Raw genomic sequence first — 15,827 nt, 5'->3', positions numbered from 1 at the left:
TACCCCCCCCGAAGATCACCCTACCTTGAGCCGTGTTCACCCAGCCGGGCACCGATGGGCCAGAAGAGGACATCCGGCCCGGCAGAAGTCTTCATCCTATCCGGGCAGAAGAGGACATCCGGACCGGCAGCCATCTTCATCCAGGCGGCATCTTCTATCTTCATCCTTCCGGAGCGGAGCCATCTTCTAGCCAGCCGACACGGAGCCATACTCTTCTTCCGATGTCCTAACGCAGAATGAAGGTTCCTTTAAATGACGTCATCCAAGATGGCGTCCCTCTAATTCCGATTGGCTGATAGGATTCTATCAGCCAATTGGAATTAAGGTAGGAAAAATCTGATTGGTTGATTTAATCAGCCAATCGGATTGAACTTCAATCCGATTGGCTGATTGGATGAGCCAATAGAATGCAAGGTCAATTCTATTGGCTCATCCAATCAGCCAATCGGATTGAAGTTCAATCCGATTGGCTGATTAAATCAACCAATCAGATTTTTCCTACCTTAATTCTGATTGGCTGATAGAATCCTATCAGCCAATCAGAATTTGAGGGACGCCATCTTGGATGACGTCATTTAAAGGAACCTTCATTCTGCGTTAGGACATCGGAAGAAGAGGATGGCTCCGCGTCGGCTGGATAGAAGATGGCTCCGTTGCGCTCCGGAAGGATGAAGATAGAAGATGCCGTCTGGATGAAGATGTCTGCCGGCCCAGATGTCCTCTTCTGCCTGAATAGGATGAAGACTTCTGCCAGTCCGGATGTCCTCTTCTGGCCCATCGGTGCCCGGCTGGGTGAACACAGCTCAAGGTAGGTGATCTTCAGGGGGGTAGTGTTAGTTTTTTTTAAGGGGGGATCGGGTGGGTTTTAGAGTAGGGGTGTGTGGGTGGTGGGTTTTAATGTTGGGGGGTCTTGTATTTTTTTTTACAGGTAAAAGAGTTGATTACTTTGGGGCAATGCCCCGCAAAAAGCCCTTTTAAGGGCTGGTAAAAGAGCTGATTACTTTTGTAATTTAGTATAGGGTAGGGAATTTTATTATTTTGGGGGGCTTTTTTTATTTTATTAGGGGGCTTAGATTAGGTGTAATTAGTTTAAAATTCTTGTATTTTTTTTTATTTTTTGTAATTTAGTGGGGGGGTTTTGTACTATAGTTTAGTTTATTTAATTGTATTTAATTTAGATAATTGTAGTTAATTTATTTAATTAATTTATTGATAGTGTAGTGTTAGGTGTATTTGTAATTTAGGTTAGGATTTATTTTACAGGTAATTTTGTAATTATTTTAACTAGGTAGCTATTAAATAGTTATTAACTATTTAATAGCTATTGTACCTAGTTAAAATAAATACAAAGTTGCCTGTAAAATAAATATAAATCCTAAAATAGCTACAATGTAACTATTAGTTATATTGTAGCTATATTAGGGTTTATTTTATAGGTAAGTATTTAGTTTTAAATAGGATTCATTTATTTAATTATAGTAATTTTATTTCGTTTCATTTAAATTCTATTTAAGTTAGGGGGGTGTTAGGGTTAGACTTAGGTTTAGGGGTTAATAACTTTATTATAGGAGCAGCGACGTTGGGGGCGGGAGATTAGGGGTTAATAATTGTAGGTAGGTGGCGGCGACGTTGGGGGGGGGGGCAGATTAGGGGTTAATAAAATTTATTATAGTGTTTGTGAGGTGGGAGTGCGGCGGTTTAGGGGTTATTACATTTATTATAGTGGCGGCGATGTCCGGCCGGCAGATTAGGGGTTAATAATTGTAGGTAGGTGGCGGCAACATTGGGGGGGGGCAGATTAGGGGTTAATAAATATAATATAGGTGTCCACGATGTTAGGGGCAGCAGATTAGGGGTTTATAGGGATAATGTAGGTGGCGGCGGTGTCCGGAGCGGCAGATTAGAGGTTAATAGTATAATGCAGGTGGCAACGATGTCGGGGGAGCAGATTAGGGGTTAATAAGTTTAAGGTTAGGGGTGTTCAGACTGGGGCTGCGTTAGGAGCTGAACGCTGCTTTTTTGCAGGTGTTAGTTTTTTTACAGCCAGCTCAGCCCCATTGTAGCCTATGGTGAAATTTTGCACAAGCACGTTTTTCCAGCTTACCGCTACCATAAGCAACGCTGGTATTGAGGTTAGAAATGGAGCTAAATTTTGCTCAACGCTCACTTTTCTGAGGCTAACGCAGCCATTCAGAAAACTCGTAATACCAGCGTTGTTTAAAGTAAGTGCTGGAAATAAAAGGAGCGTTAGCCCCGCAAGTTTTTACCGACAAAACTCGTAATCTAGCCGTTTGTATGTTTACCAGGATTCTCATAGCAACCATGCTAATTAGGATTGGACACAAACCCTGGGGGTGTACCAGGGTTCCCATAGCAACCATGTTAATTAGGATTGGACACACATGATTCCCTCCAATCAGTTTTCATTATGTGTTTTATATAGCACGTGTATGTTCATTAGTTTTAATCAATAGCCTGAGGAAACAGCCCCATAGAGGCTGAGAAACGCGTTGCTTTTAATAAAGTATATAATTTTTATTAATCTGTACACTTGCTGCTGTTTTTTTCTGCTGCATTTTTTACCCCTGAACCATTTTGGGAACAATTTTCTGTTTGCTGAAACCTTGGGAATCAGTCAGCTGGGCGGCTGAGAAGCTCCAGCCTGTGTCTATTGCACCTGGAGGTGCTTAGAAATATGTAAGTTTGCCTATTTCCTATATATACACATCCTGTATCAAACTGTGCTGGGCTATGTTGGCTCTGTAACCCTTTATATAGGAACATATTGGACACCACAGGCGAGGTCTCTTCCTTGGATTTCTGGCTGCATTCGTTCAGTTTGCTGGGCAACTGTGAGGCTCCAGTCTGCATCTTTGCACCCAAGGGTGCAGTTTGTTTGTTTGTGAGTATATTTCTTGCCTAAATTGAATCCATCCTGTGTGTTTGGTATTAGGCCATTGGGTGCCTCTGTGTTCTCTTCTAGATCAATCGTTTTGTCAGGATCTTGACCCTCCTATGACAGAGAGTTGACCACTACATTCTTTATAGAAAAAGAGAAAGGGCGCCTCCTAGTTTAGCCAATGGGGTACAAAACAACTGTGTGAGTGTTGATGGTATACTCACAATATGAGAAGGCAGAGGTAATGCCTAGGGAGATGATCTGGGAACTCAGCAGTGTCCCAGCTGACAAACCAGGGCGGCTCCTCCCAGAATCATATGGCGATTCAGCAATCTAAAAAGTGGAAATAAGAAGGGCGACTCCTAGTGCAGAGCAATATGGTAAAGCCTCCCCGTTTCGGATCCCAATTGACAGGGTACTCACAATTCAGAGCACACCCAGTGGTGCGAATGATGCCTACTGGGTTATTGTAGTGACCCAGTGCACGTATCAGACACAGCAGAAAATATAGGCAGTCCTAGTGTGTTTCCAGGAGGTAGATTGATGGAGGCTATGAGATAAAGGAGGCTCAAGAATGTTGAAAAATGATCAAACTTTATGTAATTAGATAAAAAAAATGTATAGGGGATAATAAAAATTGTAATACAACAGTAAAAACAATTTAGTATTAACGCTACGCGTTTCTCTGCGTTAACCACGCCGTTTCCTCAGGCTGATAAAGACCGAGGAAGCAGCGTGGTTAATGCGGAGAAACGCGTAACGTTAATACTAAATTGTTTTTACTGTTGTATTAAATTTTTTATTTATATCGCACCACTGAGTGCGCTCCAAATTGTTAGTACCCTGGGACTAAGAGTTGCCCTTCTTATTTCCACTTTTCACTACATTCTTTGGGAGCTACCTCAACCTTTTGGACATTATTGGTTGTATGGACTATTATTTGTCAGTTTAAAGGATTATTCTATTTTTTAGATTCTTTACATTGTTCATTTCAGATTATATGTTGTTGTTATAATTATTATCTAACTAAGAGCGCCCCCTTGAGGATTGGTGTGCACACTATTTCTACATTTTAATATCAGAGTCCTCCATAGCGGGTATAAGGTCTCAATACTATAACAACCAAAAAACAAAAAATTGTTAACACTTAGCATGGCACCTCTACCCTCAGCCTTGGCTGAAGTATTTACCACCTACTAGCTAGACAAATGTGACCGAATGAAGTCAGGATCTCTCCCAATGCCTGCAGCAAACTCGATATGCTGGTCGCTACGCAGGAAAACACTTCCGACCAGCTATAGAGAAAAACTGCACCCTTGTCACATGGTGCACATCTAGAGACCACCCCCAACTAGAAGATAAACCATGCAAAGCTAAATATCAGCTGTGTAGCCGTACAAAAGGCCCCAGTGGGAAAGTCTAGATAGTGGTCAGAGATTGTTCCCTGCGACATCTAGATCCAGCATTCACCACAACTCTCACTGAGAGGATTACATGGTTACTCACACACCTCAGTCCATACTTGAAGGGAACATATCCATTAACGGACTACAATTGTCTTCTAACACTTCTCTGCCATCCTCCTATAGTGACGAAAGGCAAAGAATGACTGGGGGGATAGGGGAAGTGGGAAGGATATTTATAGATTTTGGCTGGGGTTTCTTTGCCACCTCCTGGTGGTCAGGTGTTGATATTCCAAACATTAATGAATTAAGTCGTATACTCTCCCTGCCTTTGGAAAGAAATTTAAATTAAAACACAAAATAACTAACAAAAGTTAACATATACATATAAATAAAATTCATGGTGCTAAGTTTAAGATCACTGCAACATTGCAACCCCCCCCCCCCCCAGTAGCACTTGCGGGGAGGGTCTGGCCATACAAATAAATATATAGCAGGGAGGTGATAGTGCAGAGTTTAAGATCCCTGGCACACAGTGCATTCCCCTATCTGTGTAAAGGCTCAGGCAATACTCCCAGCTGCCTTCCTCAGTGTGTACAAGGGGCTCATAGGCCTCTATTTAAGAAAATCTGGCGGACCTGATCCGATAGTGCAGATCAGGTCCACCAGACTTCACTGAATACGGAGAGCAATACACTCTCCGTATTCAGCATTGCACCAGCAGCTCACAGGCGTTGCTGCTGGTGCAACGCCTCCTCATGCAGATTTGCGGCCAATCGGCCGCCAGCAGGGGTGGTGTCAATCAACCCGATCGGGTTGAATTGCGGAGATGTCTGTCCGCCTGCTCAGAGCAGGCGGACAGGTTATGGAGCAGTGGTCTTTGTGACCCCTGCTTCATAACTGCTGTTTCTGGCGAGCCTGCAGGCTCACCAGAAACACAGGGGAACAACATAATCTGGGGCTTGATAGATAGGCCCCATGGTCTCATACACACAGTGCATTCCCTGCCTGGGACACATACACAGCATGGAGGAAGGGACGTGACCTCATAAAAACTTTCTGCCTTCCAGAACGCTCACATTTCACCACTGTACAATGCATGCTGGGAATTAGACTTCAAAACATTTTTTACAATATATTCCAGAATGCTATGTAACTCCCACAATACTGTGTGGAGCAACATTCAGGGGCTTTAAAAGAAAGAAAGAAAAAAAAGACAGACATTCAATTGTCTTTCTTTTCTGCAGTTTGTACCCCTGGTGGGGAGGATAAAACAGGGGGGGTGCCCCCTCTTGTCCCCCTCTGCGGATGCCCATGTGAGTTTCTGTCCTGTGATAATGAGAAGACATATGAGGTACAGAGTCACAGCTACTACATATTTTGTGAATATCAACACATTAATGTGTTACAGGTTACAAGACACAGGAGAGCGTTACTTGTAATTTTCAGTGCATTTATGGCAGAACACAATGTGCTTTACATTACTTTTATTTTACTATTGTATAGTACATTGCAAGACAAAGTTTAATAAACTACAATTTACAGTTTTCTTACCCAAACCACCATATCTCCTTATTTGCCACTAACAAGTGTTCATGTCCCCTTAAGCATTTGTATTGCTGGGTTTTGTCACATGAGTCATGAATATTAGATGTAACAACGGAAAATAAATGGCATTATCATCTCTCATTGCAACGTGTTTAGTGACAACATGAATTGTACATTGAAATCAAAACTTTATTTACAGATATCATAGTTCAGATATGTTGGGGTGACAGACAAGGCGTAAACAATCTGTAAGTGATGAAAGGGGCTATACATCAACAGAATTACTAATATTTACAGTGCAACAAATGTTATTGATAAGAATCAGAGAAAGAGGACAATTATCATTGTTTATTCTCAATAGTTACAGGTTACACGTTACACTTCACAAACAGGTTCATCTGATGCCCGTGGGTGCAGCTCATTCTCTGCCAGAGACACAAATGGTTAAACAACTTTTTATTTATTTGCACAATTCGTTTAGATTTAAACAAGCCACTGAGGGCCATTCTGTTCCTGGCAATAATTAGTCAGGCCCTGTATATGCATTTGGTAATAACCGATGGGTACTCTGGTGATGGCACCGGGCTAGAGTGTGGGTTCTGTTTCCTAGTGAAGAATTGTGTAAACCATCACTTTTTAGTCAACACATCTGAAAAATATACACATAAGAATGAATATATGTTTCTAAATGATTTTATATTTGGCAGCCCATGCTAGTGACCTGAGCATGAACACGACATTCCCGTGCAAAACAACTTAGTGGCATTTTAGCTGCATTTCAATCATACAAGGGGCACATTTATCATCAAAAAGCCTTATGCTACTAAAATACTTTATGAATAATTACTTATTAAGACAGCTTAATCCTATAGAAGCGCTCATTTTATAAACTGTATCAGGTGGTTTCTCTTGCCTTACTGATTTGTGCGTCAGTAAGGTCACTTAACCCAGCGGCACAAAGATTGGTCTGTGCTAAATACTGTAAATCCCCTGCAAATACAGTACACAGGGAGACGTGCAGGTAACTGGGGGAACTTTACGTGTTTTTGTTGCTAACAATGACCCTTCAATGTCAAGGATTATGGTCCTGTAGACTTAGCATAATTTAGCCATAAGACTTGTTTTGGCACAAGTAAAGATTTTAAAGCCTATTCATATATGACAGTTTTTTTTATAACACATCTCATTCTGTTGTCTCTAGGTGAGAACTCTGAACCAAGGGGAGCAGAGAATAGGCACGGTAGGAATGTGAGACAGGGATGAGAGGAAAACATGAAATGACACAGCAATAGGAATAGAAAGATAATGGGAGGGGTGCGTCAGTCTTGGCGAGGCGGCAGTGAGAGGCCTAGTTTGTCCAGGACCATTTCTTGTGCGCGGCCTATGATTTCATGCCACCCTAGGTCTGTGGTAATTGTCATTTGTTTGTGAAATCCAGCTCAGATTAAGCATTTGAACCAGTTCAGTTCCTGCTGGATATGGTCAGTGGAGGGATCCGTATAAAGAGTAAGAAGAATCTAATTCCAGATTAGAGTTCATATAAGAAAATATTTCTCAAAGCTGAAAGGAGTACACATGAGCGAGGAGGATACATGGGCGAGAAAGCATCAGGACATGGAGAATACGCAGGTGAGGTAGCATCAGGACAAGGAGAATACTCGGGCAAGGAAGAATTGGGACAAAGGAGAATATGTGGGTGAGGTAGCATCAGGACAAGAAGTATAAGTGGTGTGGAAGCATCAGGACAAGGAGGATACATGGGTGAGGAAGCATCGGAACATGGAGAATATGTGGGCGAGGAAGCATCAGGACAAGGAGGATACACAGGTGAGAAAGCATCAGGACAAGGAGGATACACAGGTGAGAAAGCATTAGGACAAGGAGGATACACAGGTGACAAGGAGGATACACAGGTGAGGAGCCATCAGGACAATAAGGATACACAGGTGAGGAGCCATCAGGACAAGGAGGATTTACGGGTGAGGAACCATCAGTACAAGGAGGATACACAAGTAAGGAAGGATCGAGACAAGGAGGATACACAGGTGAGGAAGCATCAGGACAAGGAGGATACACAGGTGAGGAAGCATCAGGACAAGGAGGATACACAGGTGAGGAAGCATCGGGACAAGGAGAATTCACAGGTGAGGAACCTTAGGGACAAGGATACACAGGTGAGGAAGCATTAGGACAAGCAAGATACACAGCTGAGGAGCCATCAGGACAAGGAGGATACACAGGTGAGGAGCCATCAGGACAAGGAGGATTAACGGGTGAGGAACCATCAGTACAAGGAGGATACACAAGTGAGGAAGGATCGAGATAAGGAGGATACACAGGTGAGGACCCATCAGAAAAAGAAGGATACACAGGTGAGGAAGCATTAGGACAAGGAGGATACACAGGTGAGAAATCATCGAAATAAGGAGGATACACAGGCGAGGAAGCATCGGGACAAGGAGGATACACAGGTGAGGAAGCATCAGGACAAGGATACACAGGTGAGGAAGCATTCCTGACATGGAGTAAACACAGGTGAGGAAGCATCTGGACAAGGAGGATACACAGGTGTGGAACCATTGGGACAAGTAAGATTCACAGGTGAGGAAGCATCGGGACAAGGAGGATACACAGGTGAGGAAGCATCAGGACAAGGAATATTGACAGGTTAGGAAACATCAGGACAAGGAGGATATATAAGTGAGGAAGCATCGGGACAAGGAGGATACACAGGTGAGGAAGCATCCAGACAAGAAGGATACACAGGTGAGAAAGCATTGGGGCAAGGAGGATACATAGGGGAAGAAGCATCGGGACAAGGAGGATACACAGGTGAGGAAGCATCGGGACAAGGAGGATAAACGGGTGAAGAAGCATCAGGACAAGGATACACAGGTGAGGAAGCATCAGGACATGGAGGATTCACATGTGAGGAAGCATAAGGACAAGGAGAATTCACAGGTGAGGAACCATCGGGACAAGGAGTATACACAGGTGAGGAAGCATTAGGACAAGCAGAATACACAGGTGAGGAAGCATTAGGACAAGCAGGATACACAGCTGAGGAGCCATCATGACAAGGAGGATACACAGGTGAGGAAGCATCAGGACAAGGAGGATACACAGGTGAGAAAGCATCAGGACAAGGAGGATACACAGATGAGAAAACATCAGGACAAGGAGGATACACAGGTGAGAAAGCATCAGGACAAGGAGGATACATGGGTAAGGAAGCACTGGGACAAGGAGGATACACAGTTGAGGAAGCATTGGGACAAGGAGGATACACAGGTAAGGAAGCATAGGGACAAGGATGATACACAGGTGAGAAAGCATTGGTACAAGGAGTATACACAGGTGAGGAAGCATTGGGACAAGGATGATACACAGGTGAGGAAGCATCGGGACAAGGAGGATACACAGGTGAGGAAGCATTGGGACAAGGAGGATACACAGGTGAGAAAGCATTGGGACAAGGAGTATACACAAGTGAGGAAGCATTGGGACAAGGAGGATTCACAGGTGAGGAAGCATTGGGACAAGGAGGATACACAGGTGAGGAAGCATTGGGACAAGGAGGATGCCGGGTTGGAATTGGATTTAATGCTTATGAAATATACAGTCTGGAATTGCTCGTCATGCAGTGCTGGGAGGGCGAAAACAATCTTCATCTTTCTGTGAGTCGGTTTTCCACAGTGGGTGTTAAGTGGGACATAGCACTAAAGAAAAGAAACAGAAATATGACGGTAAGTGCACAGAAAGGACAATATTTGTGACTTTTCTGCTTTCTGTCCTTATGCTGTGAATATTGTAAAAATAACTACTAATGATTTTATTCTTGTGACTCTGGCCCTAGATGCACTAAATTTCTACTGCAGATGACAATTAGTAAACTACAATGTATTCTAAGGCCCTGATGATGTAAAACTCTCCACTCAGAGGAGATGATCTACAATGATCCTACAGCACTGCGAGATCCCTAGTGAGATTCTATAATGGCAGACTTTGCTTTTCTTCTCCAAGGGGCATTCCCTACATTTCTGTATGTGATGGAGAGACAAGCCCAGTGCAATATACAGTGGCAAGAAAAAGTATGTGAACCATTTGGAATTAATTGGTTTTCTGCATGAATTGGTTATAAAATGTCACCTTATCTTCATCAAAGTAACAAGTATAGACAAACACAATGTGCTTAAGCTAACAAAACAATATCAATCTTTCATGTCTTTATTGAACGCATCCCAGTAAGCATTCACAGTGCTGTGGGCAAATTTACCATTTACGGGCACACGTTAAATATCCAGCCATTACAAGTAACTTGTTAATGCTACCGTGAGCTTGCGGTTTCCCTTTGCGATAAGCGCAATTAACCAGAGGTCAGACCTCTGGTTAAAGATAAAAAGTTGTCCCAATCGCCCCCAAAATAAAGTGGACAGTACTTAGTAACAATATATTAATATGACCATTTTTATTTAAAAAAAATTAAAAAAACTACACGCAGCAGTTATGAATGGTTAAAGTGATGTAAAGGGATGTTGGGTGTTTGAAAAAAACCCAGCACCTAAAGGGCCTTTACATGGAGGTCAATGGGGGACTGTGTTTTCGCTTTAAATATATATATTTTTATAAGTGAAAGAAGCTCTAACCAACACCTCCAATCTCGTTTCATTAATTGGACACCAGGTTTGCCAAATTCCAAATCTAATCTAGTCATTAGCCTAGGGTTTAACATACTCTCTCCAACATATAATGTGAATATTTGAATGATATATTGAATATGTACAAGAACAATACCATAATTTGTGTATTAATTAAAACATATTGGGCCAGATTCCAAGTGGAGCGTTATTTAATGCTCCCGCTCAAGCGTTAACTGCACAAGAAGTAAGCTTCTTCACATAGCAAAATATGTTCTATTTATTCATAAATACATTTTATATATATATATGATGGTATTTTGGTACAGTATCTCTCTCTCTCTCTCTCTCTCTCTCTCTCTCTCTCTCTATATATATATATATATATATATATATATATATATATATATATATATATATAAAATAATGAAAAAATGCACTCTGGATTTATAAATACAAAAAGATTTACTCCATGACATTTTGAGGTTTTCACCCCTTCCTCAGACAAAAAAATGAGTGAACAATGACAAAATAAAAAGACATTCAAAGCCCCTCCCCACAGTGCTCCACCAATCCCATGCTGAACAGCATAACCATGTGCATTCATTGGTGTAAACAATATACAATTTCATAACAATCCTATGAAATAACTAAGAATAATATTAATCAGATACTAATATAATAGCCATATTAATGTGTGTGTAACTAAGTGTACTACATCTTGTGCATACATAACCTACTAACAGTGTGTATATGTTCGTGTATTTTGAAATGTGCCTCTATACATATTATGCCTCTATACATATTGGGCATAAACTTAAGAAACAGACCCAGGGATTTATATTTATAACCCTATTTGCAAGCAAGAATAATAACTATAATAATAATAATAATAACTAGTATTTATATAGGGCCTTTCTCCCAGTGGGACTCAAAGCGCTTTTTCAGCGCTCGCTCTCAGAATTAACCAAATCGGCAGCTGAATAGTAATAGTTGCTATTACTACCCACTTTAATGGTACTCATTTTATCGACCATGGAAGGATGAAAGGCTTTTGTAGTCAGGGCATTTAACCAACCTTACCGGCCCCAATCGTACCTTTAATTTCACGAAGGTATGGTACTAAATTCAAAGCAAGTTAAGATGTGTGGATTAGGACGCCATCCATGGCGTATCACTCCTGATGATTTCCCGGGCTTGAGGGGGCAGGGCTTACCAGCATCATAATGACGCTCATCTCTATGATGCACATTTGGCTAGCCAATCGTGATGCGTGTGTTGGTTGACAACGGTTGTGTTAGTGAACACAAAAACATATGTTTCGTTGGACTTACGATCCGACTAGATGGCTCTAATTTGATAGGGGATGGTGTCTCTATGAATCATTATCATTATATGAAGCTATATCATACTGTAGCTATACTGCTGTAGCGGTGTTTATGTTATAAATAAGTTATATATGTCAAACACATTGGACTCTAAAGTTTATATGGCCAGAAGGATGGATCATTCAAATTTTCTGAACTATCATAGGGAGAAAAATAGATACATAACTAAATTGTTAATCACAATATGTTATGTGTATACATATAAATCTATACTCACTACTCACCACTAGAAATGGAAAAGGAATGGGTAAATACATATATAAAAGGCAGGAAAATAACTAACTACAGAAAAATAAAAAACAGAAAAATAACGGCAGCAATATAAATTCAGAAAAATAAATACATCAATCAATAAATAAAGAAAGAAAACAAAGGCAGGAAAGAATAACTGGGGGCATATCACCCAGAACATGATATATCAATAATTATTAGCTACTATTGGACCATTATACAAGAATATTCGTATGGTTATTGGCATATCCTGCAATCTAATTAGTCAAGAGGATCATATCTACCACCAGATCAAGCAATTAACATAAAACAGTGCCAATCAATATTGGCATTGAGTCCTTTCGGATGTAATGTGTCTAATCTAAAGATCCATCTGGCTTCCACCTGTAATAGCCTCTTCTTCCTGTCCCCCCTCAACTCAGGAGGGGGCATGATCTATCAGAATGAATCTTCGAACTTTAACAGTATGTTGGGCTTCCAAAAAGTGTTGTGCCACAGGTTGATCAGTTTTCTTGGTGTCTAGAGCCGCCCTGATGGCACTGCAGTGATTTGCTATTCTTTTTCTAATAACATCATCAGTCTTACCCACATAATACATGCCACATTCACAGCTCAGTAGATATACCACAAATTTGGTTGAGCATGTCATGAGGTGCTGGATTTTATACTGTTTATTCTTATGTGGGTGTCTGAACGTTGAGCTTTGTATCATGGCACTACATGTAGTGCAGATTGGGCATCTGTATGATCATTGTTTGTTAGTTTTCAACCAATGGTCATGCTTGTAGCAGTGTATAGGACCAGTTTTCATCAAGAGATCTTTCAAATTGCTGTTCCTTTGTAGCCCATTCTGGGCATTGTGTTATCCCCAAATGGTAAGGTGGGGTCTGTTTGTAGCACCCACCAATTCTTCCTTATACTGTTCGCCAGTACATAGGATGTGGGACCGAATGTAGTGATCCCGTAACTTTCTCTTCTGTGGTATGTAAGTCCTTATCCAAGAGTAGGGTGACTTGATCTGTCTTGTTCACCTCCTCTTTAACCAAAGTTATTAGTTGATGTGCATATCCTCTCTTTAAGAATTTCTCAGTCATCTCTTGTACTTGAGTAGATACTACATCTGTTAGAGAATTTTAGGGATTGCTCTAATGAATAATCTTGGGTGATTACTAGTGGTTAGAAGAATTGAATTGCTGTCTGTGGGTTTCTGATATAGTGTTGTTGCCAATCTTGTATCATTTTTGAATATTCTCAGATCCAAAGAGTAAATCTTATTCATATTGTATGATAGTTTGAATTTCACTGGGGTTGTCATGCTGTTAAAGGGACAGTCAACACCAGAATTGTTGATGTTTAAAAAGATAGATAATCCCTTTAGAACCCATTCCCAAGTTTTGCATAACCAACACTGTTATATTAATATACTTTTTACCTCTGTGATTAACTTGTATCTAAGCATCTTCTGACAGCCCCTGATCACATGACATTTTATTTTTTATCTATTGACTTTCATTTTAGCCAATTAGTGCAGTGTCTGCCACAAGCCACGCGCATGATCACAGTGTTATCTATATGGCACACATGAACTAGCTCTCCCCTGCTGTGAAAGCAAATAAAAAAGAATGTGATAAGAGGCGGCCTTAAAGGCTTAGAAATTATAATATGAGCCTTCCTAGATTGATCTTTCAACTAAGAATACCAAGAGAACAAAGCAAAATTGGTGATAAAAGTAAATTGGAAAGTTGTTTAAGATTGCATGCCCTATTTGAAACATGAAAGTTTTTTTTGGACTGTCCCTTTAATTTCAGAAACCCATCCCACTTGGTCTTCCTCCTTCGCGTTCCAGATGAGGAAGATATCATCAATGTATCTTTTATAAAATGATACATTGGAATTATCATATACCTTCATCATCATTGATTCGTAGTTGTCCATGTAGAGGTTGGCGTATAAGGGGGCCATACTTGAGCCCATAGACATCCCTGTAAGTTTTTTGTAGAAAGTGGTCCCAAATCGGAAATAGTTATGCGTCAAGCATAAATGCAACATTTTTCAAATGTATTCTGGCTCAGGTCCAATGTAAGGGTTCCTCAACAGTGCTTGTTCCACTGCTGTCACTCCAATCAAGTGTGCTATGATGGTATATAGACTGTTCACGTCCATACTCACAAGATATTCTGAAGGACCCAAATGTAATATGCTTGAAATCTGATCATATCTGAAGAATCCTTGATATACAAATTCATTCTGCCAACCAATGGCTGTAAGTAGTGATCAATCAATATCGACAGTGTTTGAAGCAGAGAGCCACTGGCCGATACAATCGGTCGCCCAGGGGGTTTGTCAAGTCTCTTATGGATTTTAGGTATTGTGTAGAGTATTGGAATGATGTGATGTGGAACTGTTAGCCAGTCAAAAGTAGCCTGATCTATCCATCCTTTCTCTAGACCTTCCAATAAGATGAGCTTGATTTCTGCTTGAAATTTCACTGTGAGATCCTTAGGTAAGGGACTATACGTGGTAGTATCCATCAATTGTGATATAATGTCCTCCTTGTAATCCACGTAGTTCAGGATAACCGTGGACCCTCCCTTATCCACTGGCCTGATGACAATGTTGGGATCTTGTGCAAGATTGAGGATAGCTGCTCTCTCATCCATATAGATGTTCTGTTTGGCCTTGGTAATGAACATAGGTTGTGTGTCTTGTGTTACAAGGCGCATGTATGTTTTGATGCTTGGGTTGAATTGCACCGGATCAAACGTGCTAGAATGTTTACATTTATTTGCATCCAATTCTTTATTGTTCAGTTAAAAGAATTCTTTTAATTTCAGTGTCCACTGAAATTTATGCAGGTCCAACAATATGTCAAAAGGTCTAGTCTGTGTTGTTGGAACAAAACTAAGACCCCTATTCATGTTCAGACATAGTTCTTAAACTGAGATTAATGACTAATTCCTCCTCATTCTTCCAGACTGTAACAATTCAGACAGAAACATTTCAATATTGTTGTCTTGATTTACATGAATAACTGAAGTCATGCAGTAAATAAATATGTTATCCCAATTTGCACATATAAATAATGACTTGTATATATATGTATAACATATCAGGATGTTTAATATAGTTAAGGAGAGCTCAGCATATAGAATATGCTTGGCTAACTGGTAACTTATGATACAGATATGTAAACCAGTATGAAATAGGTATATGAAATAAATACGAATAATGCTAAATCGTATGTAATTCAAATAGGTAAATGTTACAGGACAATGAAGCAAATGGAAACGCTTACCAAGCGTAGATAAAGGATATGTGGATATGTTGAAGTTTGTTTAAGTATTAAGCAGATACTTGCAGAGCTGGATTTAGCAGCGATAGCGGTAGAGAGGAAGTCAGTAGCGTGGCGTGAGCGGAGGAACACAACGGCCGTCGGTGACGTCACCCGCCTGTCAGCTGAGATCTCCAATGCTTGTACAGAAGAGCTGGGAGAATGGAGAGACGAATAGGATGCAGCAGAGGAGTAGTTTCAAGACACAGACAGGTTCAGTAAACACGGAGTCCTGGTGGCAGAAACTGGTTGGCCAGTACTTAGAATTAGATCATCAATACCAAGCAAGGAAAAGATGCAGAGGTGTGCCTTATAAAGCATAATGAGAATGAGAGAGAGGCTACAGACGTTAACCCTATAGTGCAGAGAAAGGATGTTACACAGACAGAG

The 15,827-nt window shown here is 40.8% G+C and overlaps 1 protein-coding gene across 4 annotated transcripts in view; it reads right to left on the bottom strand.

The window, feature by feature from the left end:
- Window positions 1-5,774: 5,774 nt before the first annotated feature.
- FEZ1 (fasciculation and elongation protein zeta 1) overlaps window positions 5,775-15,827 on the bottom strand; it is a 150,105-nt gene continuing 140,052 nt past the window's right edge. For all 4 annotated transcript variants that reach the window (XM_053691413.1, XM_053691415.1, XM_053691414.1 and 1 more), the window contains one exon: window positions 5,775-9,569. In XM_053691413.1, the coding sequence (XP_053547388.1) occupies window positions 9,553-9,569 (17 nt within the window). In that variant the 3' untranslated portion in view covers window positions 5,775-9,552. The remainder of the gene's footprint in view (window positions 9,570-15,827) is intronic.

This window comes from Bombina bombina, chromosome 8, assembly GCF_027579735.1.
Source record: "Bombina bombina isolate aBomBom1 chromosome 8, aBomBom1.pri, whole genome shotgun sequence".
Taxonomy (NCBI): domain Eukaryota; kingdom Metazoa; phylum Chordata; class Amphibia; order Anura; family Bombinatoridae; genus Bombina; species Bombina bombina.
The sequence above is the reverse complement of the archived record's forward strand: the minus strand, read 5'-3'. Positions and strand labels throughout refer to the sequence as shown.